At 45.8% G+C, this 27,007-nt stretch overlaps 1 protein-coding gene and 1 long non-coding RNA gene across 3 annotated transcripts in view; one reads left to right on the top strand and one right to left on the bottom strand.

Annotated features, from left to right (window-relative positions):
- COL4A1 (collagen type IV alpha 1 chain) overlaps positions 1–27,007 on the top strand; it is a 151,186-nt gene that overhangs the window by 60,013 nt on the left and 64,166 nt on the right. Inside the window, exon 2 of the mRNA XM_017970460.4 lies at positions 2,306–2,365. Within this exon, the coding sequence (XP_017825949.2) occupies positions 2,306–2,365 (60 nt within the window). The remainder of the gene's footprint in view (positions 1–2,305; positions 2,366–27,007) is intronic.
- Positions 15,508–22,926, bottom strand: LOC118152342 (uncharacterized). 2 transcript variants are annotated; one of them, XR_013519811.1, is made up of 3 exons: positions 22,863–22,926; positions 17,665–17,781; positions 15,508–15,615 (listed from the first exon to the last, which is right to left on the bottom strand). It is a non-coding gene; the product is annotated as an uncharacterized LOC118152342 (long non-coding RNA). The 2 variants fall into 2 exon arrangements; XR_004741027.2 differs by lacking the exon at positions 15,508–15,615 and adding an exon at positions 16,754–16,890.

Below are 27,007 nucleotides of genomic sequence, written 5' to 3'. Positions count from 1 at the left end.
GAGCTGTATGTGGGGCTGGCTGTCCCCAAAGCGCTCAGGGTGTACCGGGGAGACACAGAAGTAAGTGAACAGGGAGAAACGTGATATGCCTGACAATAGAGGCATGCAGTCAGCACTTCGCAGGAGCCAGGTAGGGAGCAGGTGACCCTCACCTGTGGATTAGACGCGCGGTAGCGCTGGCTGAGTCAGGTTCCTCTGGTGAGCTCTCTCAGTCCTGGTATGTGTCCACTTTGGATGGACCCCCTGGGGTACAGGCTACAGATTTTGACCTCATCATCTCTTTGAATGCCTCTGCGTGGTCGCCAAAACCCAGATTATGAAGCAAATCTGTGCACATGGATTGATTTAAAATGTTGGGAGGTTATGAGAGTGTAGGCTGAAAATTGCCTAAAATGTGAGTCAGAGAGAAACACAGATCCATCGTTTCTGGAGTTTGCCTGGGCTGTTGTCAGCTGTCCCCATTTCCAAAATATAAAATTGAGAACAGCTTACTGTCTTGGAGGCACTTGTTCAGATTTAGCTTTACAAAATAAATGTCAGCTGCGATTGTTTTATTCAGAATTCCCAATGGGGATGTAACCGAGGCTTGACTACACTGTGTTGTTAAAAATCTACACTTCGCACGATCGCAATATTAGTGGCATGATTTTATTTTCAGGAAATGCTTATTACCTGAAGTAGAATATGAGTAAACATTTTGTATCAGACTTAAAGCAGAGCCTCTAATAAAGCTTATTAACCAAATGATTCACACCATACCTCTTCACATTCTGTCCACAATACCTGTGTCTGTCATGGCGAAAACTGGGATTCTTCTAAGGAAATTGCAAATGTGTATATGTACGGTCACGTCTTCCATCTTTTCATGTTCTGGCAGTTTTACACAGTGGAAGTTAAAGTTGGTTTCCAATTTCCACTTTGTCCTAGCATGTTATACTAAACCTTCTAATTCAGTTTCTACACCTATAAATGGGGATGGCACTACCTATCTTGAAATGACTGATAACAATAAGTAAGATGATAGCTGACTGTGTGTGGCACCTGGTAGGCGTCTGAACGCATGGTAGTTCGCTTCCTCTCCAGCTTCTATCACATGCTTGGATTTATGTCCTCGCATTTTTAACATGAATTTTTATGTTAGAAGTGAACCACAGCCCGGCTGCGGTGGCTCACTCCAGTAATCCTAGCACTTTCGGAGGCTGAGGTGGGTGGATCACCTGAGGTCAGGAGTTCGAGACCAGCCTGGTCAACATGAGGAAACCCTGTCTCTACTAAAAATACAAGAAATTAGCCAGGTGTGGTGGCTCATGCCTGTAATCCCAGTTACTTGGGATGCTGAGCCGGGAGAATCACTTGAACCTGGGAGTCGGACGTTGCAGTAAGCCGAGATCGTGCTGCGGCACTCCAGCCTGAGCAACAGGAGTAACACTTTGTCTTAAAAAACAAAAAAGAAATGAACTACAAGAATATTTTGTTGTTGGCTATTCTTTAATGGGACATTCAAGCTTTAACTGAATTCAAAAAGGAGTTCTTCAGGCTGAGGCAGGTGGATCATGAGGTCAAGAGATCGAGACCATCCTGGTCAACATGGTGAAACCCCGTCTCTACTAAAAATACAAAAAATTAGCTGGGCAGGGTGGTGGGTGCCTGTAATCCCAGCTACTCAGGAGGCTGAGGCAGGAGAATTGCCTGAACCCAGGAGGCGGAGGTTGCGGTGAGCCGAGATCGCGCCATTGCACTCCAGCCTGGGTAACAAGAGCGAAACTCCGTCTCAAAAAAAAAAAAAAGAGTTCTTCAAGATTTGGACTTAAAAGGCAGCTCATTCCTTTATTCTGTCCCTGTACAAACTCCCTTTGCATGACTGTGTGTCCCTGGGACCGCGTCCTCGGGAGCTCTCAGTCTCCTGGTGGTCTTATGCCTGACACCTCTGAATAAGAAGCACAGCATTTTGGTAGGTTTGCAAATGTGGGTGGTGCCCTGCCAGAACACTCCCCAAGGGAGTCAACTTCAAACAGAGAAATTCACAAAGGACAAAATATAGGTGACATTGTTCACTTTTTGGATGAAGTAGCACTTTGCTTTGTTCTGCTCAAGGATCTTTGTTTTGTCTGTTTGGGCAAGGGACCTGCACGCTAAGTGGAAGTGCATGACAGCCCGGCGGAAATCAGTGCAGGCAAGACTGAGTCCCAAGGACGGGGCAGGCTTCTCTCATTAGCAGGTCAGCCTACCAGAATCCTCCCCATTCACAGATCCACCTCGCTCTGAAAGTGTTCTTCTATTTAAAGGTGTTTTCTCTTCCTTCCAGGGTGGCTGTGCTGGCTCTGGCTGTGGTAAATGTGACTGCCATGGAGTGAAGGGACAGAAGGTAAGAAGCCGAAATTTAAATCACAACATTTCCTCTTGAATTGGACAGTACCACACTGGCATTAACTGAATAATCAGCAATTCAGGTGAAAGCCTTATTACTGTTTTGGTAATTATTTCCCCAGAGCAATACAAATGAAGCAAAACCAGGCTTGACATTACTTCTGAGTACTAATATGATTATAATAGGTATTAATAGTGAGTGGCAGTTAATGTAGAAAAAGATATTTGGTTTATTTTCCTTTTTGACTCTAAGAGGAACAAGTGTATTGGCAGAAAATCTGCTGAACTGATCGTACTTTTTGGAATTGAGGTATAAGGACTCATTTTAGCATTTTTCTGGAAAAATAAACCAGTTCCTATTCTACTTGAGGGCCTTCTGTTGAAATTAGTATTTTTAAACCATTTTAATCCACCACATGCTTGTCTATATTTATTTATAAAAATATTGTTTGGAAAACAGTGTTTCCCACATGTAAAATTGAAATATATTTTTTTGTAAGCAAACTCTCCCCCTTTCTCTCATTTAAGAACAAGGGATCCAGATAAAGGTAACTTTCTCTGGAAGGCAAGTTGAGTCTGTGCATTTCAGTTGGCTGGAAAGAGGGCGCCTGACTGTTTTTTATCTAGGGAACATTGCAGTGTCCTGATACTGTCTGTGGGTCACCATGGAAACCAGGTGGCCACGAGGAAACGCCACCACCTTAAGCCACTCGGCCTCTGGTGCAGGTGCGCACAGCAGCTTGGGACCCAGTAGGCTGGAGTGTGCTCTGTAGGACACTATTTCCAGAAAGCTGAAGGTATCACTCCGGCCAGTGTGTGAATTCTTACCTGCTGCCCTAGCATGCCAGAGGTTTTTTGGGCCACACTCTCATGTTTTTGAAATTCAGAAGATTCTACTTTACAGAAAATTCTGTGGTTTCTTTTTGGCTATTTGCCGAAATGCCAACGTTATTATTTTTAGAAATATGCCTGATAGTTGGTGGCACTGGTGGCACCTGAACTGTTTTGAATGAGTGAAGTATGTGAGACAGTTTCACATCTTTCCTTATTGACTTGATTCATCTTCATGCTCTGTTTGTTCTCTTACTTTAGAATTTTTTCTAGCAATTTCCAGTGTGCATGGTCAAGTATTATTTTAATGTAGAGGCAAGAGTTTCTCATGCCACAGACATTTTGTTGGAAATCTAACTTGAAATATACACGTGAGTTTATAAAACTCGTAAAAAAGTCCTTAAAGTTATAAAATAGAGAACTTTGGGGTACCCACCAAGAGAAAGTTAAGGCCTGTACGTGATTACTCTGTTTTCCATGTCGCTTTGAAAGCATCAGGGCTGGAGCCAAGTCGGCCTTGCTTGCTCTGAGGGTCAGCAGGCTTGATGTCTTCCTCTGTTCCCATCTGCTTCCATCCAGCTGGCAGGCCTTGGCGGGGGGCGGGGGGGACCTTCCTTGACTCTGGAGCATTACAAACTTTCTTATTCTGTCCACACCTATAAACTTTCATATATATATGTTTTAGGTTGGGCATGGTGCTCATGCCTGTAATCCTGGCAGTTTGGGAGGCTGAGGCAAGTGAACCACTTGAAGTCAGGAGTTCGAGACCACCCTGGCCAACATGGCCAAACTCAGTCTCTACTAAAAGTACAAAAATCAGCTCAGCATGGTGGCATGCAGCTTTAGTCCCAGCTGCTCGGGAGGCTCAGACAGGAGAATCACTTGAACCCAGGAGGCGGGGGTTGCAGTGAGCCGAGATTGCGCCATTGCGCTCCAGCCTGGGTGACAGAGTGAGGCTGTAACTCAAAAACCAACCCCAAACCTAAAACACTTTTAATCTTTTTAGCCTAATTTATCTCAGTTTTTTCCAAAAATCCGCTTATCAAAACATGACAAGGGAGAATGATCGGGTGTAGCCTTCTGACCTGTCAGTTGACGTCTAGAACCAGGTGACACCCCTCAGAGCCAAAGCCGCTTCCACTCCGAGTGGACTACAGGTGTGCGGAGCAGGTGCTCCAGCACCCGGCCTGAGGGAAAGGGGCCTCCGCCATTTTGTCTCAACATTGTTTCAGGAGGAGCACTAGGGCGGCCCCCACCCCCAGTGAGATCTGTGCCTGTTGTGGCTCAGAGCCTGCATGGGGCCTGCGCCCTGCTTAGGACAGGAAGGCTGGGAAGCACGGGGCCAGGTGGAAGTTGTGTCCCGAGGGAGGTTTCATGCCAGCTTCCTACAGGGGCCAGCTTCAGCCTTGACACTGGGAGTCAGCAGAGCCTGACCGGGACTGGGATGAAGGGGCAGGATCCTGCTTTCCTCCTGGTGGGGCCTCAGCCAGGTTTCCCACCAGGGGACCCAGGCCAGGGACCCCAGCACCTCCAGGACTTTTTTTGGCCTGAGCTGCTCCTGTATGCTCCAACCTCTCCATTGCCAACTTTGGGGTTCTTAGTTTTTTTTTTTTTTATTCCATAAAGAACATTTAAAATAAAATGCTAGCAAGCTCTACCTTAGACCATTCGGAATTTGTGACTTAAAAGGCGATGATTGAATGGATTCAGAAGGCCTCTTGTAACCTTGGCCTAGGACAATAGCTAATGGTTTAGTATTTTATCATTTTAACAAAAATAGACAAGGTCTACTTTCTTCTCATCTTAAGCATAAACATTTCAGGTCCTGTGGTTCACACAGCATTGAGCAGGGGAAAGAGCCCTTCCTGCCACTGACAAGGAAGTTCTAAACTTGTCCTGTTAAAATAATCAGTTTCATGCTGTGAAAGCCTCAAGCTTCACTGAGCTAAGGTTTCATATCTGGTTCCCCTTCTCTCATCCTAAAGTCAGCTAAGAAAGAAATGTGCTTTAGGCTGGTAGGTCAGGAGGAGAAATGGACCCACCCCAGTGGCCGCCACCTTCTACGTGGTTTCAGAGTGTCCCAGCTCTAGAAACGCCGACCAGTGTAACGACAACATGACTGGAATCATGGAATGCGAATCTGCTGCATTAAATCACTGCTTTACTTAGGAGCCACAGCGGAACACCTTCTATCCGCATGCGGGCTATTTTGATATTCCCAAATGTCTACACATTAAATCAATTTTACTCTGTTGTTCCTAAAAACAGGACAGTAGTAGGCCCAGCTCAGAGGCAGTGAAATTTACCTGGCTGGGTCAGAATGTCACAGCCTTAGGAATTCGGGGATCATTTTCCCCAGGTCTCTCTGAGGAACGCGTTGACACTATTATTTGCAAACCACCGGTACCCTCAACAGAAACTGGAATGTCTCCGGTGCAAACTGGAACATCTCTTTTGACTAAGTCCTGCTTTCTACAGAGATACGACGCCATGGGCAGGATTCTTACATTCTGCAGATACCGTAAATACATCTCAGCGCAAATCATCGCAGGTTTTACAGTCTCATGGTTTTCACGTAATCAGTAAATACGAGGTCGTTGGATCTGAGGTCATCAGTTAAGTTCGGCTTCTACTGGGTTTCACACAATCTCTGCTGAGTTGTTTACTTTCGCTCTTGCCTGACAGGCCACTCCTATCTTCAGACGTTTTCTGTTAGGTAATTAATTTGGACTCGCACACAGTGGCTCTGTGCTCCCCCGGGGACACGGCAGTGTGGGAATGCTATCTCCTTACACTGATTAGGATTTTGAATGCTTGCCTTCACAGAAATAGCCAAAAGTTAAGCTCTTCTTTTGCTTGGTAATCTGATTTTCTCAACTATTTAAGATAGTAGGAAAGGCAGAAGTTACTGCTTTCTGCTAAGGAAATTAACCGTTTCTGTTTTGCTAAAACAGCGTTTTCACAAGGTGTCTTTCAAATAATCTAACCTGGGAGCCCACGTTTCCATGACACTGTCACCGTAATCTGTGTCCCTGCAGTGTCCAAAAAAGGGAATTTAAAGCTAAACTGGAGAGGGAAGGCTGATGGACATAAGTAAATAACAAGGTGAGGGTAAATTGTCAGATTCCAGGAGAAGCAGCTGAGAAAACAGATACTGCCGTTTTTCTGAGAAGGAAGTGATCCTGGGACCTGGAGCATAAAATCAAGTGACAGCTTTCCAGCTGCAGTGGGACCCCAGCCCCTCACATCTTCGCTAATTCACCAGACTTGCTTGCATACAGACCAGGGTCATGTGTTACACATATGTGTGAAGACGCATGTTAACTGAACTGCGTTCTTCAGAGAAAACAGCTCTTGGGACCAGTGGATGAATGCTGTCCCAGCAAACATTTGCTGGTTTCTCCTGTAGTGACTCTTGAAAGGGACATTCCCAAGCCAGTCTTGGGAGCACAGTCTTAAGCAGATGCGTAGCCTTGCTAGTGAATAGTGACAACTGTGTGGCTATCTATATCTTCTTGTAATACTTTACCCTGCTGATACCCAGATCCTCGGCAGAGATGGAGAGAAGCGGCACACTATCCTGTTGTTACTGATTAGGCTGTGAATCACAGCTCCTGTCCACGTTGGCTGTGCACTCCACCAGTGTTGTCCTCAGGACAAGCAAAGATTGCTTTCCAAGCAGAGGTCTTTGAAAATGGTATTGCTGTCTGTCTGTCTAAAACGTGTACCTTATCTGATTTGAAAGGGCTGGAGGAGTCTGTGGCCAATCTGGAAGTAATTTCATTTCTGGCCCGGGAAATCTGGGAAGAATTTAATGTTGCCTATGGCTGAGTTTCTACAGGATGCCCTTTCCCTTGCTATGGCGAATAGTTTGTAGCTTGACCAGCCATTTAGTGCCTGGGTATTTGACACGGTCAGTGCATGTCTACGACACACCTTTGTATAAACCTGTCTCTTTGCATCTCAACATGTGGCTCTAGCTGCTGCTTTTACACAACAGATCTAGGTCAGGACAGGAAAATCCTGGCTTGGGAGTGTGAGAGCAAGAAAGAGAAAGAGGCCGCGCCTTGGGCCAGGCCTGGGTCTGAGTGTGTTTTACGCCCTAACCCTAACCCCTTGCACGTTGTTACAATATCTATTGTACAGCGGAAGAAACCAGCCAGCCCAGGCTTTTCCCGCTTGGTGGTATTGACAGGTGAGTGGGATGATTTTTGGTTGTGGGTCTGTCCTGTCCATCGTAGGCACTGAGCAGCATCCCGGCCCTATCTATTAGATGCCATAAATGTATCTCCAGGTGATGCTAAGTGTCTCCTGGTGGGGAAAGGGGCCTGCAGACTCACCCTGGATTGAGAACTGTTGGCCTGACCCCATCTTTTATAGCTAATAAAAGACAAATAACAGGATTCAGACACGAACCAGAGCACGACTCAGTTTCCTTCAGATAAGCAGATCCTAATCTGAGGGAGTCGGGCCAGTTGAACACACAGCTCAGAATATCCCAACATCTTGAGCAAGTTCCTTTTCTCTATCTAACTGACTCCATGGTAGATACCCCGCTCCCCTGGCCACGTGCCAAGGACAGCAAGCCTTCCGAAGCGTTTCTCTAATGGTCAGGGATGGGGAGGATTGCTGGAGGACTGCCAAGAAATGAACCTGTTCCTCTGGGGCCATGGGCAGGCCTCTAGTTCCTGTTCTAAAGGAGTTGATGTGGGCCTCTAGGCTGGCAGGTCAGGAGGAGCGTGTTATTTGTTGAACCAGATGACTGGAGGCTCCTCCAAAGGGGTCAACGTGGGCCTCCAGTCTGGCTCAACAAGTAACTCACAGCAAGCCCCTTGTGTGTGACAGGGGACAGGTCAGACAGTCGGCAGCCATGTCTGCCCCACTCTCCCTTCCTGAGACAGGTTAAGGGTGCCCAGCCCAGAAAAACGCACATCCCACCCCATTCAGGAGTGCTTTTCCCAGTGCATTAGGAGTCAGAATCTCTCTAAGGGGAGGGTATTTCGAAGTAAGCCTTTTCAGGCCTGTGAGAGGGCTGCAGAAACACCCCCAGGGTGAGCACTGGGCCACCCCATTGCCCCTGCCTTTGGGAACTCCTGGTACAGACTCTGCTCTGCAGGAAGCTCCTTGCTCTGCTTGGAGACTGGTGATCTTCACTGCTTCTCTGCAGTTCCCCAGAATGCGGGCCTGGCCGTGCTTCTCACGCATCCTCTGTTTGACTCTCGGTCATCCACTTGTGCCTCCACCTTCTCCGCAGCTGGAAGAGGTGTCTTTACAGGCTGCTTAGAGCTGGAGAGGGACTGCCTCTGCCTATCCTTAGATACATGATTAATTAATCAACGTGTGTTTTTCAGTCGTTACTTTGCTGGGCACTTTGAGAGATGCCAAATAAGTCTTCTTAGTATATCTCTCTCAAGGACATGCAAAATAAGAAGAAAAATATTATCTGTAAGGAATGCCATCAATCTGATACCTAAATACAGGAAGAGAAGGGGCCAGATTGTCCAGTCTGTTAAATTAGGTGTGCCATTTTACATTGATTATTTTTTATTAGCTTCCACTGCCAGAGACCCTGAAGCATCTCTGTGATGAGGAGTGTGTAGGCCTGAACTTGCATGCTGCCTTCTAACACCTCATCCCCAGCATTCTAGTCGCTTTTGGGCTGTATTGTAACAGTTGTCAAAGTGCCTCAGAATCTAACATTGCCTTTAAGGTAAGGGACGCACTTTCTTTTAAGTTCATAAATTTAGGGTATTTTCTTAGTTGTAATTAAATCTTAGATGAAATTCCTTTTTGAGACAGGGCCCGTACTTTATTTGTATTTTTGTAGAATTCAATAATCTTCAATTTATAAATATATTTATTTTCATGATCTTTCCTCTAATTTACACATGGGCAACAACAGACACACTTGTAGCCATGCTTTCATTATGAAATTAAAACACGCAAGAGCAGAGAGCTTTAAATCTCCCGCTTTGTACATGGACTGGCCCCCGTTCTTTCCTTGTTATTCCTAGTATGTGTGGAATAGATTTGGTTCTTCAGGAATTTTTGAGGAACAATGATTATCTTCTTATGTGGTTATCTTTCTTGCATGCCTTCTTTTTTGTGTGCATTGTTTTGAACAGAATATTTAAAATTTTTTCTAAAATTTACGTTAACCCTTGTTTTAAATGTTAAAGGTGTTACGCTTCTTCTTAGATACCAAACTCTTTACTCAAGCACATGAAAGTGAATATTTTTGTGTAGACTCTTTGAAACTTTGGATAAGTTAATTCACTTGAACTAATAACAGTGAATTATTAATAATAACAGTAATTTATTTATTAAGTACTTAATATGTGAGCGGCATGGTGCCAGATTTGAATTAGTGAGAATTTCAAATCTAGACCGTTTACAAAGAAATTCCATTTTCTTACTTACAAGGTGTAAAATATATACTATAAAATCAAAATGCACAAAAAGTGCTCCTCAGTATACAATACTGAGGGGCTTTAAAAGATAAATGTGAGATTTGTTTAGGTAGCGCATTAAGCGTATTTGAAATTACTTCTCATATTTCTGAGACTAATCAAGTATCTTTGTTCATAAATGTTTTGAATATTCCTGAGAGACAATAGAGTCTAGTTTAGCCTTTCCCAAAATATGGCCATCAGACTATCTTTAGGATGTCCACAGATGTTTCCTCTGGGATGAAAACGGGAAGAGGTTCCAAGGACATGGCGTTTGGGGAAAACTGAGTTCAGGTTAGATGGACATTTGTTTTTTTGGCCTGGGATGTCTCAGAGCCTTTAATAAGAAAGTGTGTCATCTGGACCTTCCGTGGGTGCTGCATCTTGTACAGTTCCCACACGTATTTGACCCCCCTTTTTTCTTTTTCCTTTTTTTTTTTTTTGAGATGGAGTCTCACTTTGTCACTCAGGCTGGAGTGCAGCAGCGTGATCTTGGCTCACTCCATCTCCTGGGTTCAAGCGATTCTCCTGCCTCAGCCCCCCCCAAGGAGTTGGGATTATAGATGTGTGCCATCACACCTGGCTAATTTTTATATTTTTACTAGAGACAGTGTTTCTCACCACGTTGGCCAAGCTGGTTTCGAACCCCTGGCCTCAAGAGATCTACCACCTCGACCTCCCAAAGTGCTGGGATTACAGGCATGAGCCACAGTGCCTGGTCTGACTGTTTTAATTTCTCAAGCCAGGAACAGCCTTTGTGAAAGAGTGGATTGGTGGGTAAAACCCTGATTCTAGTGTGAGCTCCCCCATCTACCCACTGTGTTTCACTAAGTTGTTTTGACCAAGTTATGCTCTGACCAAGAAATTCCCCAGAGTTGCTGAAAGAACTGAATGAAGGATGCTAGGCATAAAAACACTTAAGAAATTGAAAATGTCGTATGCAGGGACTTGTGTGGGTCATGTGAGCAGCAGCTGCATGTTGAAGTTGCGATAAATGTAAGGAAAATGTACTTGTTGGCTCAGTTCTAGACAGATCCATGGACAGAAAGGCATAGACACGGGTCCCTGTCTGGCTAAGTATGTGCAGTCCGCAGATGGAGGCCAGAAAACCGGAGAAATGGACCTGTTCCACCCACGACAGAAGGACTCCCAGGGCCTAAATTAAAGGGACTTAGAATGTTCTGAGAATCTTGGCAGGACCAGTCGGTAGTGTTTCTAGCTTTTGGATGCTTTTGGTGGATGGGAAAATGAGATGGGCTCACTTGGGAGGTCTGCCTGAAGTTTTCATCCAAATGTCTAATCAACGCTGTGGTTTTATCATCCATTTCCGGGATCATTATCCTTTAAAATGTGAAGAACATTACTCTCCTTTTCTTCAATTCCCCAACTTTTCCTAATACCGCTGCGAGCTTTCATTGCCAGCGGCTTTTCCCAGCGTGCGTGTCCTTACAGACGTCCAAACTCCTCCTCCCCTCGGCCAGCCCTGCTTGGTCTAGCTGTGATTGAGAGGGGAACATGCGTGAGATGTCACTTTGTTTTTACCATCTAATGGATCCCAACCCCCTGAAGTATCTGGCTTTGACACTCAGGCGCATCTTCAGGGTCTGAGAGTATCTCCCCTCCCCTCCCGTTAGCGGGTTAAATGGTTTAATGTAATACATTCTTTTCCTTTTCCGTGTTTTGTCTGGCGTTTGCAATGCCAAGACTCTTTTCCAGATGTCCCCTATTTCCTATTTCCACATACTGCACATGAATCATCATCTGGCAGAGGAATCGTGAGAATCCGTGTGATCAGCTTGGGTTCCCACATTCACTTACTTTTGTCTTTTTTGATAGTTTTTTGAAAACAATGAATTAAAAAAAAATACGCCTGACTCCAAGGGTAAAATACCAACAGTGTACCCTAGAAAAGCCACGGGAAGCAGATCCATGCCGAATGGTTTATCTTAATTCTGTACACGAGGCCCGCCCGTCGCTGGCTCCCTTGTGCCTTGGATGTCACTGACAGGCACACGTCCCCTTCCCGAACGCGGAGGGTGACTGTGCATTCCCATTTCCAGCTCTGCTTCCTAGGTCTGCCCATTGTACCATCTGCCCCTTTGCCATGTGCTGTGGGATGGACCTGGTAGACTCAGGAGACACCATCACACAAGCTGACGGCTCTTGATCTGGAGCTCAATGCATCTAGTGCAGCTTTGAAAATAGGGAGCTGATTCTGTTTCCATGTTCAGAAGCAGCAGCAGAAAACCAAGCATCTTGAATGGAAGATCACGTGCCGTGCCGTGAAAGCGCAGAGCACTCTCCGGGAGTACGGGCTGTCTTTGGTGTGGCCCAGCACTGGCAGCCTCCGTCCTGACTATTTATGGGAAAAATGATTTTGTGTAAATATAGTCTTGACAAAACATTGGCTGGCAGGAAAGCAGCTTTCTTTTCAGAGGAGCAAAATGAGAGTGTATATTTTAATTCAAGATCAAAGACTTAACATAAAAGAAACCCTGACAAATGAAAACTGGGCAATTGGATTTTCCTCCTGTTTGCTGGGAGAATACTTTGAGCTTTCAAATATGTTTCTAGACAGCAAGTTATGAGGCTAGATAATTACGTGGTGTGGGTGGGGAGAACTGCACGCTCAAAAATGGTCTCCACGGAACCCCCGTCCTTGTGAAGTGCTTTAGCACAATGTGCAATGAAAGAGAGGAAGAATTAGTCAGAGTTAATGAGCAAACCAGATGACTCTGGGGACGTGGTGCCCCTTTGCCATGTTTTTCTCCTTTTGGCAGATCCATTAAACATGGTAAAATATACTTGACATAGCTTAGCCTTGGTTCATCACATTGTTTTATGAGTTTAATGCTAACTGGCCCCAAATTCAATGGTTCTGGATGTCTTCACATGAGAATCTGACACAGGAAACTAACTGATTCCTGGCTAAGTTCTAAAAAGCTGTAACGAAATCGTTCTTGGGTTAAAGACCCTTGGTGTAGGGTTTTCCCTTTATTAGCTATTTCTTTTTTTTGAGATGGAGTTTCGCTCTTGTTGCCCAGGCTGGAGTGCAATGGCGCGATCTCGGCTCACCACAACCTCCGCCCCCTGGGTTCAGGCAATTCTCCTGCCTCAGCCTCCCGAGTAGCTGGGATTACAGGCACGCGCCACCATGCCCAGCTAATTTTTTGTATTTTTAGTAGAGACGGGGTTTCACCATGTTGACCAGGATGGTCTCGATCTCTTGACCTCGTGATCCACCCGCCTCGGCCTCCCAAAGTGCTGGGATTACAGGCGTGAGCCACCGCGCACGGCCCCTTTATTAGCTATTTCTACAAATAGATGAAGGTAATGAATGATAGATGTGAATTTCTTCTACGTGTCCTGTTAGAGCTCGAGGACTTTGCCAGAGAGTTTTCTGTGGGCGCCCCACTTGGCGTGTTAGGGCCTTAGGTTAGTTTGCCCTCCTTGGTGAGAAACTCACAACCCTAAGACTTCAGTTCCCAGGTCTGTGACATGTGGCCATGTGCTTGATTTTGAGTGGTTTTCCCTAGAAGATCGGTAAAGGAATGACCTCTGTCCACAGTTGATCCAGTAGGTTACTGGACCCGGAGAGTTGGTGTCCTCTCATCCCAGTGGCCCCTTGTCCTGTGAGCTGGGGTGGGCTCCTCCTGTGCTATTGGGCCTGGGTGGTGGCCAGTGGCAGTTGTGGCACCTTCCCTGCAGGTTCCTGATGGAAGATGCTAGCCAGTAATAGCAGGATTGAACCCCCACATGAACACTCTGCTAAGACCTCTGGGTACACAGAGCAGGCACAGCTGCGAGCATGGATGTCCTATGGGCAAAAATTGATCTGTGGGGGGCAGGGAAGGGCTAACCCAATGATCACTCATAGGCCCCAAAAGCTCAGGCAGCCGCTCAGGTGCCGTGGCCCGTGAGTTACGCCTCAGACTCCCTTTCCCTGTTTCTCATCGGGTTTTTCCTGATTTGGAAATGTTGGTGCTTTGAGAAACGTCCATGGACAACTGTGCCTCCTCACCTGCCCCTTCTCACTTCCACGCACAAGAGTCCAGAACATCCAAACATTCCACATTTCTGTGAGTGTGAAACTGTCATGGTTTGTCTCTCTATGGCCCCATGTGGGCTCCCTGATCTCATCCGTATGGTGGGGTCAAGGGCGAGAGGCACTGGTGGACCTTGTTCCTAGACTGGCTGTCTCCTCGCCATGCGGGCTGGAGATGCCGTGTGTGCTTCCGAGTCAGGGCTTTGGGCTGCAGCACCCTGTCTCCACGTTCTTGGAGTCTTGTCGCTGCAATGTCATGAATCATTCTGACCAGGCTGATGAGGGTGAAAGGTGTTAGATTCTGCCTACTGATTGGGAGGAGAGGCTGGCTGCCCTGCCCTGAATCTGAATGTAGAGGCCCTGGGTGAAGGGATGCACCCTGTCCCGCCTGGACCACATACCAGGAGCCCTGGGAGCAGAGGTCCTGGGTGGCTGGAGACGTCTTCACTTCGCCTCTGCGGGTGGAACCTGCATTTCTTCACAGGAGACTGTGGCTCCGCAGATGTCCTGCCTGCCAGGGCCGAGGAGCATACCACAGGGAAACTTCCAGCAAACATGAGAACAGCATGCCGGTGTGACTGGGGCAGAAAGCACAGCAGTGTTTTCTCTATTGACAGGGACTAGGGCAGTGTGTGGCAGCGGCTTCTGTAGGGGGCTGGGGAGGCGCCCGTGGTCGTAGAGGAGCTGGACCACCCTGCACCACCTCACTCGCTCCCTTTTCCCTTCTTTCCTTTTAAAATTTCTGCCCTTTCTGTTCCTCCCACCACAAGTTCCCAATCATTTCCCCTCTGCTTTTCTTTTCTCTCTGTTGAGGGCTCATGTACACCCGCGTGATTATCCAGGGTATTCCCACGCCTGCCACCTGTGGGCTTTGTCCTCTCTACCCCACATGTGTGCATGCACACACCACACACATGCACACACCACACACATGCACACCACACACGTGCACACACCACACACCACACAAACATGCACACACCACACATGCACATATCACACATGCACACACCACACACATGCACACCACACGTGCACACACCACACACCACACAAACATGCACACACCACACATGCACATATCACACATGCACACACCACACACATGCACACACCACACACATACATATATGCCTACCACACACATATACACCCTCCACACACCATACACGCATGCATAGAACACACACATACACATGCCACACAGACACCACACAACACACATACCCCACACACACATACCACACACGCCACACACATATGCACACCATACACATGTACATACCCCTAGCACACACACGCTTTCTTCAGGAACCGTTCTCCCAGGCCTTCACCATGTGGCCTCAATGGCACCCTCCCATCAACCTGCTTCGGGCGTGGCTCTGCTTGTTTTTCCTGAGTGGGGATTTTGGAGGGCGCTGCTCTTGGGCACTCAGTGTGGACTGGATGCTGTGGATGCTTATTTGCTATCCCGAAATTCTGGGCCTAACCCATGGCAGGACATTTATGTGGAATATCAGATCACTGTTAAGAAGATGACTGCTTTCCCTCTGTTTCTTCACAAAACATGCTGGCTCTCCCTGTGGAGAACCGAGGGTGGGTCCTGCAGGTTTAGAATTCCCATGAGAGATCAGAGTTTCCACCAAGTTGGCAATTATATATCTTGGAGTGAAGGAATGGCTGTTTCAGGATGCTTGGCTGGTCGGCTGTCTCTTGCCAAAGAGGAATTGCCTCAGTGATGTGTCTGAGACCTCAGACCCTGGGAGTGGGGGGTCTGGGGTGTGGGAAGCAGGAGTCCCTGACCTGCCTCTTAGTGCAGCTTCTCTCTGTCTGTCTCTGCTTCTTCATCTCTCCCTCTCTCTCTGATGCGGTGTGTGTGTCTACCATATGCACACTTGGTCGTCTGTCGTCCAATTGATAGAGCTTTAAAAAAATCCCCACATACACGGGGAAGTGTCACCTGTTTGCACACACTACCATCTACTTTTATTAGAAAGTTAATACCTCATAATTTACAAACTGTAACCCAACTGTTCTGTTTCCACGTCTTAGTTCCTAACCAAAGACCTCAATATTTTAGTCAATTGACACTAAGTAGTTAAGAAAAAAAGGCAGGAAATGGTACTGCAAGTTTAATCTTTAAAACATCTGCAAACTAGGCATAGTGAAAATGGCATTAAATACGATTTTACTGATACAAAATTTTAAAAAATTGGACCACACCTTGGATTAAAATATATCTCCACATTATCTTTTGAAAAGAGTCTTGCCAGTTTGATGAATGGCATTGGGGTGAAGAGACTACCAGCGCAGGGAAGACCATTTCTAAGTATTTATGAAATAGCCATTTATTGTCTTAATTATGCACCAATATTTGGTATTGAGCTTGCAATTATATGCTTTTCTTGTCTATCCAGTTTTAAAACCAAGATTGTAAGCAAAACACAAAAGAAAATAAAACTTTGAGATGTTGGCTTAATTTCTTTCTTTGGGTGACTGTGTTTGTTTTAAAGGAATTAATAGTGTTCACTTAAAAGAGATTAAAATTCAGTTACTTATTAATTTAGATCAATCTCACTACTGCTTTTTCAGATTAATGAGTTAGGTTAACAGTGGGTTTTGTAAAACCTCCAGCTCTGCTGAGATTACATTGTATTCCATGGGCAAAGTTGGTTTGTCAAGTTTTAACTGGCTTAGAACTGTTCTTATCTCTGAGATTCCGAGTATGATTAATGGAGTATTGAAATGACTGCAGCATCCTGGGGTGAAATGTTATCAGTGATAAGTAACTTGCTTGGGAGTAAGGAAGTGATCTGAGGATTCTGGACCTATGTATGTCATTGGCTACTTACAGGCTATCTGTGGAGGATTGTGGTGGCTTTCCTAAGACCCAGGCTGACCTGACAGAATCAATGGAATGTTCTAGGCTTGAGCAGCATGAATTCCAGAAGTATTTGTTAAGGAAGAAACACAAAACCTTGAGTATAAGATAAAGGGGGGAGTTTCTTAAAACTGTCATCTTTCTAAAATACTCAAGAAGTTCCAATTTTCTTATGTCTGTCTTAGCCACAAAAACAGGAATGAGATACTTCTTGGGTCATGACTGCTGGGAACACTAGCAGTGTGGCCTTTTTATTCTCTTTTAAAGCATTCCGTGGCTTCAGGGGAAATGCAGCTGGCTCGTTGGACATAGAAATCCTGAGAATAAACACAAAATATTTATGTGTTTAGATAACAGTAAAGTAGGACCAGTTTCTTTCAGAGCCATTTGCGGAGCATTTAACTGAATGCTTGAGCACATTTGATTTTTAAAGGAATGCTGCCAGGTGAGCCATGCAGCTGGAGTCATCCCTCACTTACAGATGATGCTGAAACTGATTTTCAGAGCGTCCCGGGGCTTGGCGGTGGGCGCAGGAGCCAGCACCAGAATGTTCTAGCTCTGGGCTAGGTTCTTTTCCCATTCCTGCAGAGGAGGGTGCGTGGAGAGCAGTGCGCCCAGAGCTCCATGTGCTTGCTCCCCGCAGTGTGGGTGCTTGTTTTCGTAGTCGTTTGAAAATAGGGCTCCTAAACCTGCTCCCTCTTGTAGATTTATATCATTTTCTTGGGATCTTTTCCGATCCACTCATGAAAATATTTTATTTTTATTTATTTATGTATTTATTTGAGACAGAGTCTCTCTCTGTCGCCCAGGCTAGAGTGCAGTGGTGTGATATCAGCTCACTGCAACCTCTGCCTCCTGGGTTCAGCGATTCTCTTGTCTCAGCCTTCCGAGTTGCTGAGATTACAGGTGCATGCCACCATGCCTGGGTTATTTTTGTATTTTTAGTAGAGACAAGGTTTCATCATGTTGGCCAGGCTAGTCTTGAACTTCTGACCTCAGGTGATCCACCTGCCTCGGTCTCCCAAAGTGCTGATTACAGGTATGAGCCACTGCGCCCGACCCACTCATGAAAACATTAATTGAGTACCTACCCTGTGCCATCTGTTCGAGGTGCTAGGGGAGGGGACTAGACGGAATGGCAGTCACTGCCTGCTGGGTTTCAGCATCTCCTGGTAGGTGACCACTCAGAGGATGAGGACCCAGGGAACCTGTAAAACCCAATTTTGATAAATAATTATGTCTAGCACATTTTTAAGAAAAAAATTAAGTTTTTTCTTAATTGGCAACGAGCAATTCTCTCAAGGTTTAAACCTAAAGACTATCTTGCATGCTTTTGTGTTATCAACTGTAATTCTTACCTTCAGAGTATATCATCTTCATTTTTCAAGTTTACTTTTATCATAGACCAAGAAAAAAAAAATCCATCACCTACCTTGTGGCGTTTCCTGACTTTTCTGTGTCCTGGTTTTGTTGCACGAAGCTGCCCCACACCCACAGACATTATTCGGTTCAAGTTAATGACTTCCTCAGCTATCTAGGAGGCTCTAATTGGTATTTCTCAACATTTCTGCTAATGGAGAACACTTCTTTTGAACTCTCAGGGTCCTTGCTTTGGAGCTAATGAAAATAAAGCAAAGTGTCTTTATAAGAAAAAAAATTAGGCCAGGTCCTGTGGCTTATACCTGTAATCCCAACACTTTGGGAGACCACGGCAGTGGATCACCTGAGGTCAAGAGTTCGAGAGCAGCCTGGCCAAGATGGTGAAAGCCCGTCTCTACTAAAAATGCAGAAATTAGCCAGGCGTAGTGGTGCATGTCTGTAATCCCAGCTACTTGGGAGGCTGAAGCACAAGAATCACTTGAACCTGGGAGGCGGAGGTTACAGTGAACCAAGATCGCATCACTGCACTCCAACATGGGTGACAGAGCAAGACTCCATCTCTCTCTCTCTCTCTTTATACAAACTCAGAAGAGAGCTAACCTCTTGTTGATATTTTATTATCAATTATTTATGTTCCTGCAATCTCTCTTCTTCTCCCAAATCTTTAACTAAGTCATGACCTAGAGTTGTGATAAATTTCATGGAACTTCGTAAAAGGACAGTGGTGCTGGTGAGCAGAGGTGTGATTTCACGTGCAGACTCTCAGTAACTGCTAAGTGTGATCATCCCTGCAGTGGCCGGAGCTCAAGTTGGAAGCATTCATTTCTGCCATGCCCATTTCTAGCCCTTTGAGGAGAGTATTCTAGTGCATATATTAATGGAATAAGTAAAAACCCAAACCAAAAGTCAACCAAAGTGTTGGCAGCAGTGACTGGGCAGCTCAGCCCCTGCCCTGGATTAGGGCTCTTTTGAGGGACATGCCTCAGTTGTCTTCCCACCTCTCGGCAGGTCAGTACCAAGCCTCTAAAGTCTACACAGAGGCTGCCTCTTGGTGTGTAGCTGTGTGTCCTGACATCCTTGGGGTGTCACCCAGGCAGGAACCCTCAGAGAGCTCTGTGCAACTTAACTTGAAGGATGGTTTTGCTACCACTGGGCTGTTTTCAGCTCTGCACATATTAGATAAAGGCTGCCTGTTGTGCCAACACCTAGCTTTAGTGGCTGGATTTGGCCCCTGATTGCTTCAGTGTGCAACATGTGCAACCGTCCAGAGCTACAGAAAGTGAGGTTCCAAGCTGCGGCAGAACACTTGTTGTCTGTACTGTTTTTCTCATTTTAAAGAGATTTTTAAAAATCTCTATTTGAGAAAAAGAATGTTAGGTGATAGGTTTAGGTAGAGGCATCTGTAATTTTGATTTTAATGAGTGTTCATGTTGATAGGTTAAGCAAAGGAGAGAATGTTATCATCTTTTTTGGAAGCCAAAAAAACTGGATAGATATTTTTTTTCTTTCAGAATTGGCAAAACTCAGGAGAATGGACTAAAGTACCTTAATGCCTAAGTTTTCTATAAACTTGTAGTGGAAGAGGACCGAGGAGAACCTTTATAAACCATTATAAAATGAATGTGAAAGCGCTATCCGGAAAATATCCATCATTCTCATTATTTATGGGGTGACCGCATTTACCTGTAATGCAGTAGTCTCAATATTCAGATTACTAGTTTTATATTTAATTTTAATTAAATTTTGAATCCTAATTAAACATATTTACCATAGAGTTCTTTTAGGCCATATCAAAGGGATTTCTCTCAACTCTGCCCACAGAATGTATTCAATGGCACTGAATATTTAATATATTTAAAGGCTTACTACTGTAAGGTCCACTGGGAGTTTTAATTAATTTGGAGGAAAATGTGTAGTCCCAAAGCTCCCTCTAGTGGTGAGCAGCCACAGCCCACGGAGGCTCCTCTCCCAAGCCTTGATTGGGGCCATTGGCTCCTCTGCCTGGTGGTGTCACAGGCTCCACTGTCTGCCAGAGTTTCGGTTTTCCCCAGAGCTTTCTGTGTCTGAGTACTTCTCCAACAAGGGGGTGCTTGGCTGAGATCCCATGGGTGTGCCTGAGGTGCCAGGGCCCGCCGGGGAGGGCGTGAATGTGCCTGTTTCAGATGGAGGCAGCGCCCTCGAATGTGCTGAGGGGTGCCAGGGCCCCGGGGTGCTGCTGTGTGGATTGCAGGTGCCTGGAGCTTGCAGGTGCCTGGGCATCTATGGATGCCCCGGCCAGGAGCTTGGTGCTTCACATGGGCATATGCTTGTGTTGTTAATGGAGGCAGAGCCAGGAAAATACAAGTGTTTGCAGAGAATGCACTGCATGCTGGTGTGGTGTGATGGGAAAATGGAATTAAGCTATTGATGACAGACCCGCTGCCTGAGCACAGGAACACATGGGATCTGACCAGGCAGCTTCATGAGTCTTTGGAAGAAGATCATCATCATATTTTTCTTCCTTTTCAACATGGAATTCTGACCGCTTTAGGGGACTGACTTAACATGGTTCTGTTGAACAATATTGGAAACAGAGTACTGCTTTGGAGTAATAATTAATGAGAGCATTTTGGACTGTTTTTCTGAGAGAAGATAAGGAACAAACTGTTGAAGATAATCGCTGCCTCTGGAGACCTTGGCTCGCAGTTTTACTGTGCGCTTCTGTGGGTCAGGCTCGACTTTCATCAGGGACGAATGTCTGCAACTCTGATAAGATCTAAGGACCTTCGGACATTTTTAAGATTTTTAAGATTTTTTTTCTTTAGCTGCCAGTAATTTATCAGCACTGAGTTTTCATAGAACATTTTTACTGGATCGAGGATGTCAGATGGTTTGTTTGCTTTTGGATGGCTTTCGGGGAAGTCTTAACTGTTTTATAATAAGACCACACTGAGGGCTCCTTGAGTTATTCTTGTGATCAGTGATAGTTCTTTAGAAAGCGTTTTGCCAAGGACTCCTTTTAATTCATTTTTTTCTTATAAGTGGATGTGCAAAGTGGATTTTCATGGATCAGAAAATATCGATGGTTTTATTTCTCTGTAAATGTGGATCTATGAGAAATAGTCACTGTGCATCTCCTCTGTAACCATCACCTTCTAGCTGTGGATTACATACGGTGTTCAGCTCTGTCAGTCAGCTTCATGGTGAGTGATAAAGTTCATGTTAGAATACTTGAGCCTAGAATTGTGCCAGAATTCACTGTGGGCTCGGATAGTGTTTCAGCGTCAGGATTTGTCCAACAGAAATCTGTCTTTGAACATGGACACCCAGAGATGATTCTGCATCAAATGCTGTAGCTGAGGCAGGCTCTTGCTGAGCACAGGGTGGACCATTTCTATCGCATGGACCTGTTGTCAGGGCTTGGGGATTTCCACCCAAGAATCCTAGGACCGGGAATCCACCATAAAAGTTATGGTTCAGGCTTGGGCAACAGAGAACGGCATTTTCACATCTGGTTTATCCACCCCTCAGACCCCAGCACTATTCTTTTGGCCAGGAGACTCCAGCACTGAGGTCTCGCTCGTGCTTCACACGAACCTGGTCATCTCCACCATCGGTAGCTTTGGAGCAGTCAGAACAACGCTGGTGATGGTCAGAAGGAGGACAGTGGGGGTCCAGGAAATGAGGAACTTGCCCAAACAACCCCACGCGCTTTCTAAGAGCCAGGACGAGTCCAGAAGTCTCCCAGAACTAGAACAGCTCTTATGATATCTGAAGGTCATGGATTTTGAAAGATCAAAATTCAAAATTCCTGGGCTAGCGTCATGTGACAGGCCACTCTCACAATGCCCGTCAGGGGCGGTGAGCCATTCCGTTTTTCTCTTTTCATATGGAATTCAATAAATGACAGCAGCTGTTAAATACTTTATTATAAAGCAGGCCTTGCGTTAGACAGTTTTGCCCAGTGTAGGCCACCGTAAGTTTTCTGAGCACATTTAAGGACGGCTGGGCTAAGCTACGATGTTGGATAGGTTAGATGATTAAATATGTTTTTGACTTAAAAATATTTTCAACTGGGCTGTGTGCAGTAACTCATGCCTGTAGTTCCAGCACTTTAGGAGGATGAGGTGGGCAGATCACATGAGGTTAGGAGTTCGAGACCAGCCTGGCCAACATGGCGAAAACCTGTCTCTACTAACACTAGAAAAATTATTGGGGCGTGGTGGCAGGCACCCATAATCCCAGCTGGTAGGGAGGTTGAGGTTGCAGTGAGCCAAGATCGCACCACTGCACTCCAGCCTCAGTGACAGAGCAAGACCCTGTCTCAAAATTTATATATATACATGTATATATATATTCAACTGACAATGGGCTTGTTGGGACATACCCCCTCATAAGCTCAGGAGCTCTGTGTGCACTGCTCAAGCCCTTGTGTCTACCCACATAGTCCATGGAGGGCCACTGCATGCATTTCCTGATATTCACCATCTCCAGCTAGACGTCTGGGCTTCCGGGAGAAAAGGAGAGTTTTGGGAAGAAGACACAGATTTGCAGCCGTGCTTTTTGTGTGTGATTGGTGTAATCTTTCCTGCTTTAATGTTAAATATTTAAATGCAAGAAATGATAGTAGTGATAAATGTGGCTGCTGAGTGCCATCCACACTATCCAATTTCTTTCCTGTACTTCTAGTGAACACATACACTTCAGAGCTCAGTTGTAAATCTCATAGAGCAAAGGCGAATGAGCACTCATGACTTCGTCTTAGGAAAAGCAGACCCTCTAGGGGATCTCCCTGCGCCCTGTCGCTGCTCATACCACCGTGGCCATATTTCTGCCCTAATGTCAAGCCTCCTGGCATGGAGGGAGCTCCCGGCAGGGCCTCACCACAGAGTTTTCCATGACCCTACGGCAAGGCCTGCAGCCTTCCCACCTGTTTCCCAGTGGCAGCGACACTCAGGAAATGGTCCTGCTGATGTCCGATGGTGGTTGGACTCAAGGAGTTGGCCTTGTGGAATTCCGGGCAGAGTTCCGCACTCACCCACCGACTATGAGCCGTCCTCGACGTCATTTCCCCTTCACTGGATGCTTGCTGAGCACTGGCTTCCAACGTGAGGCCTTTCGTTCCCGGAATGGTGTGCAGTCTTGCTCGTAAATGGAAATCTCAAGGCGCCAGATGACAGAAAGCAGCAGCAGCAGTGTGGCGCAGGGTCCGGAGCGCGAGCTTTCCCTGCGCCTGTCAGCCCCTGCTGCGGACTCCGGCCAGTCTGTAATGGTGTCCAGAACTCTTACACTGCAAAGGCTTCGGGGGTCCTGTCCTGCCCAGCAACCTTTTACTACCTTTTCAAGTTTTTAGGATTCACATGTGGAATCCTACCTCATGCTGAGCTTCATGTCATACAATTGGCTAGTTCAGCATCCCATGACTTTGATTGAATTCAGACACTGTGAATGAAAGAAACAATGGCATTGGCTCTGAAGGAGTTACAGGGTTGAGATGGAGAAGGAATTACAGTCTCCCTGATGAGCATTGCTTGTTTCCCATGAATACACCCAGCACGTGGAGGCTGCCATACCCAGTACACTCCATGCTCAGTACCCAGACCCAGTACTCATACTCAGTCTGTGCACAGAGGAAGCCCCAGAGTGCTGGCAGCATTTCTGTATGTGCTTCAGTCTGTGGTGCAGTTCTGTGATCCCAATAGTTCAGATTGCAAAAATCCCTTCCAATTTTCATTTAAAGGTACGGATTCCATGTTGGCTGTTGAAACAGGCATTACAGGGTCTTGACTGTAGGAATTCCGATGACTGCTTATTCTGGGTATATTTTGTGTTGACATCAGTTTCTGTTGTTGGTAATTATATTTTCCCTCCACATTTAGAAGCTTCATGCTATTTCAACTTCATCTGTCCTGGGTGCTTGATTTGTATTTGTATTTCTGACTTATCTGTGACGGAAGCTTATTTGAGCATTTGGTGTCCTGAACCGTGAACTTGTTTCTACAAGTATTGGAAGAGGAAGAGAAAAAATTGGGTATTATAACATGACTTTTTCTCCATGCATTTGAAGGATTTTTTTAGAAAGTCGATGCTTGCTTTAGATAATACATTAAGCAAGAATGCTAAGTTGCTCCATGCATGAAACGCTATTTCATGTCTAACTAAGAATGGCTAATTTTGGCGCCAAGATCGTTCTCCATGTTGCATTCCTTCATCTGTATAGACAGTGGCACTTTGTTCTCCCTCCACACATTCTGAGTTTCGTCATTTGAGGACACGGCAGTCATCGTCTCCATTTTTGGCATAGAAATTCCCTGTTTTGACTAGTGCTGTGCATTGCACTGATGTTCAGAAATGAGGCCACACGGTGTAGTTGCATAAAACTTTCTATGTTATATTTTTCAAGTTTCTCATTTCTCTCTTCCATTTTAAGTAGTCATTGCTGTGACAGACGATGGTTGTGGTTTCATTTTTGCCTGACGTGAAGTCTGTGGCCGCTGTGGATTTTTGGACCTTCCCTTGAGCGCACCTTGGGAAATGGATGATCAAGGGGCCTGTTCCCTGACTCCTAACTGTGCACATTCTCCTTGAGCTCCAGTGGAAGGGGGGTCATGGGGGTCACAGTTGTAGCATTGCCAGTAGCAGCTGCAAAGTCTGGCTTGGACACTACTGATTCCAATAACCTTTGTACAACTTGTCCAGCTCTTTGCTGTTCTTACAATCCCGGCGGACATGAGCTAAAAGCTCAGAGGAATGATTTGGCCCCATACAGCATGCTAGTCGCCAGCTAACTATATAGCTGTTTAAGGGCTTATCCTGTCTGTTTGCGCTGCCCTGGTTCCCATAATAACCTTGGACAGGGTGCAGAGTAGTAGATTCTTCGTGTGCACTTTAATCTGGACAAAAGATTAAGAACGTTAAAAAAGAATGTGGGGAATGGCAAGACCCACGTGCATGGAGGAGTCACTTCCTTCTTAGCTCCTTCATTTGAAAGCTCTGGAGACATAGATTGCTTAAGCGTTCCGGTGACACTGGGAAAGAATGTGTTCTTGTGAAAGCAAGGTCTGGGAATTCAGATTTCTGTGTTCTGTTCCCAGCAGCATGAGGGGTCACCCAGTGACATGTGACAAGTCAGTGAAGCATTGGAATCTTTCCCTATCTGTGAAATGGACATAAAAGGGTCGGTACCTTGGGCTAACATGAAGTTGGTGAATTGTTAGATACTCTGCTGGGAACCGGCTTGCTCTAGTGACCCAGAAAAAACAGGGACTGTGGTGAAGGCTGACCTCATTTCTATTTCTGGCTGTAGTGCTGACTCAGTGAGAAACTAGAAATCAGTGAATCTGGCTCTGGTCCTCCGTGCATTCCATGGTTAAATCAAGAATTATAAAATCTTATCATTGTGTCTCATGGTGATACTGACAGTGTTAATCTAGTACTAAAAATACTCCACCAAATGTATTAGAAAGCTTCTGCATGGACATGCCTTTCTCATTTCCGTCCTATCTCATGCTGGGTTATTTGGGGCTACAAAGTCCATATTGATTTATTTATTTTAGCCAGCTGTTTGGAGTTCAGTCCTATTCTGGTTTGAGGAGGCTTTTCCTACATCCGAAAACTGAGTGGCCCAGATTGCTGACCTTGTGCCCCAGAGCTCCTCACAGCAGGATTTTCTGCCCTTGTGTCCTGGGGCCATCACTGTAGGCGAAGGATGGGTGTGTTTAAGGAGCTCTTCATTTGAACAAGTCTTGGTCTGGAAATGTTTCTCGTTCCTCACTGGCACAGGCCTCAGGGAGAAGGAGCCAGCCTGCCCTGTAAAAACTTGGGCTCAGAGCCTCGTGGGGTCACGGCTGCTCCTCTGGCCGATTCCCTGGATGCTGCTGGCCTGAAGGGGCAGTGCCACACGGTGGGGCTTGAGGTTCTTTCATCCACTGACTATTTTATTGAGTTCCAGGATTGTAACCTCCTTTCTGCATTTGTAAAAATGTGGCAGGCAGTTAAATCACCAGTAAGTACCAGGCCTGGCTGAGTGGCTTGGAAAGAACGGTAACTTTGGATGTTTATGTTATGTAATGTGTAGCTGGTCAGTTTATTTTTACTTTAAACTATGACAACTTTGAGAAAAGCACTGAACACTAAGTAATCCTACCAGTAATCTCCAAAGTGCCTGCCTTCTGTTTCTCAATCAGCTGATAATGGCTGCTTAATCTACCCAGTTCCTATGGTAAGACTGCATTAAAATCCACATGCTGTAAAGCAAATAGATCTTCTTGATTTCTTATCATAGTTATGGGTTTTTGTTTGTTTTTTTGAGATGGAGTCTCACTCTGTTGCCCAGTCTTGAGTGCAGGGGCACAATCTCAGCTCACTGCCACCTCTTACTCCCAGGTTCAAGTGATTCTCCAGCCTCAGCCCCAGCCCTCTGAGTAGCTGGGATTACAGGCATGTGCCATCACACCTGGCCAATTTTTGCAGTTTTTAGTAGAGACAGGGTTTTGTCATGTTGGCCAGGCTGGTCTCAAACTCCTGACCTCAGGTGATTCACCTGCCTCAACCTCCCAAAGTGCTGGGATTACAGGCGTGAGCCACCATGCCCGGCCCAAAACACACTCTTGAAAGACATTTCTCATGAAAGCCCACCAGCACCCCGTGATGGTTCAGGGGAGGCTCAGCATCTTGCTTGAGGTCCACACTGTGGACTCTGCCTGCTCACGCCTCCTAATGGTCTCTGAAGAGGAAGACGTCTTGGAAGTTCCATCACAAAATCTCAGCGCTGAGACTGTTGCTAACAAGAGAGGTCCACTGATAGTGTGAAATTATAAGCAGTTCAGTGAAACATCCCTCACTATTTACTATTTTATTTTCCCAAGAAATTATCTGGCATTTAGTACATCTAAAGCATCACGCCAGGAGTGAGGTATGACTCCTGCCTGAGGTCGCCACTGCTGTCTGTTTCCATACACTCACTGCGGACTTGTGCGAGGCTGGATGATAGATTAATGATGGGAATTGGCTCATAGGATCATGGAGGCTGAGGAGTTCCATGATCTCGCATCTGCAAACTCGGGCGCCTGAAGT

Source organism: Callithrix jacchus, chromosome 1 (genome assembly GCF_049354715.1).
Source record: "Callithrix jacchus isolate 240 chromosome 1, calJac240_pri, whole genome shotgun sequence".
In the NCBI taxonomy this organism is placed as follows: domain Eukaryota; kingdom Metazoa; phylum Chordata; class Mammalia; order Primates; family Cebidae; genus Callithrix; species Callithrix jacchus.
The sequence above is the reverse complement of the archived record's forward strand: the minus strand, read 5'-3'. Positions and strand labels throughout refer to the sequence as shown.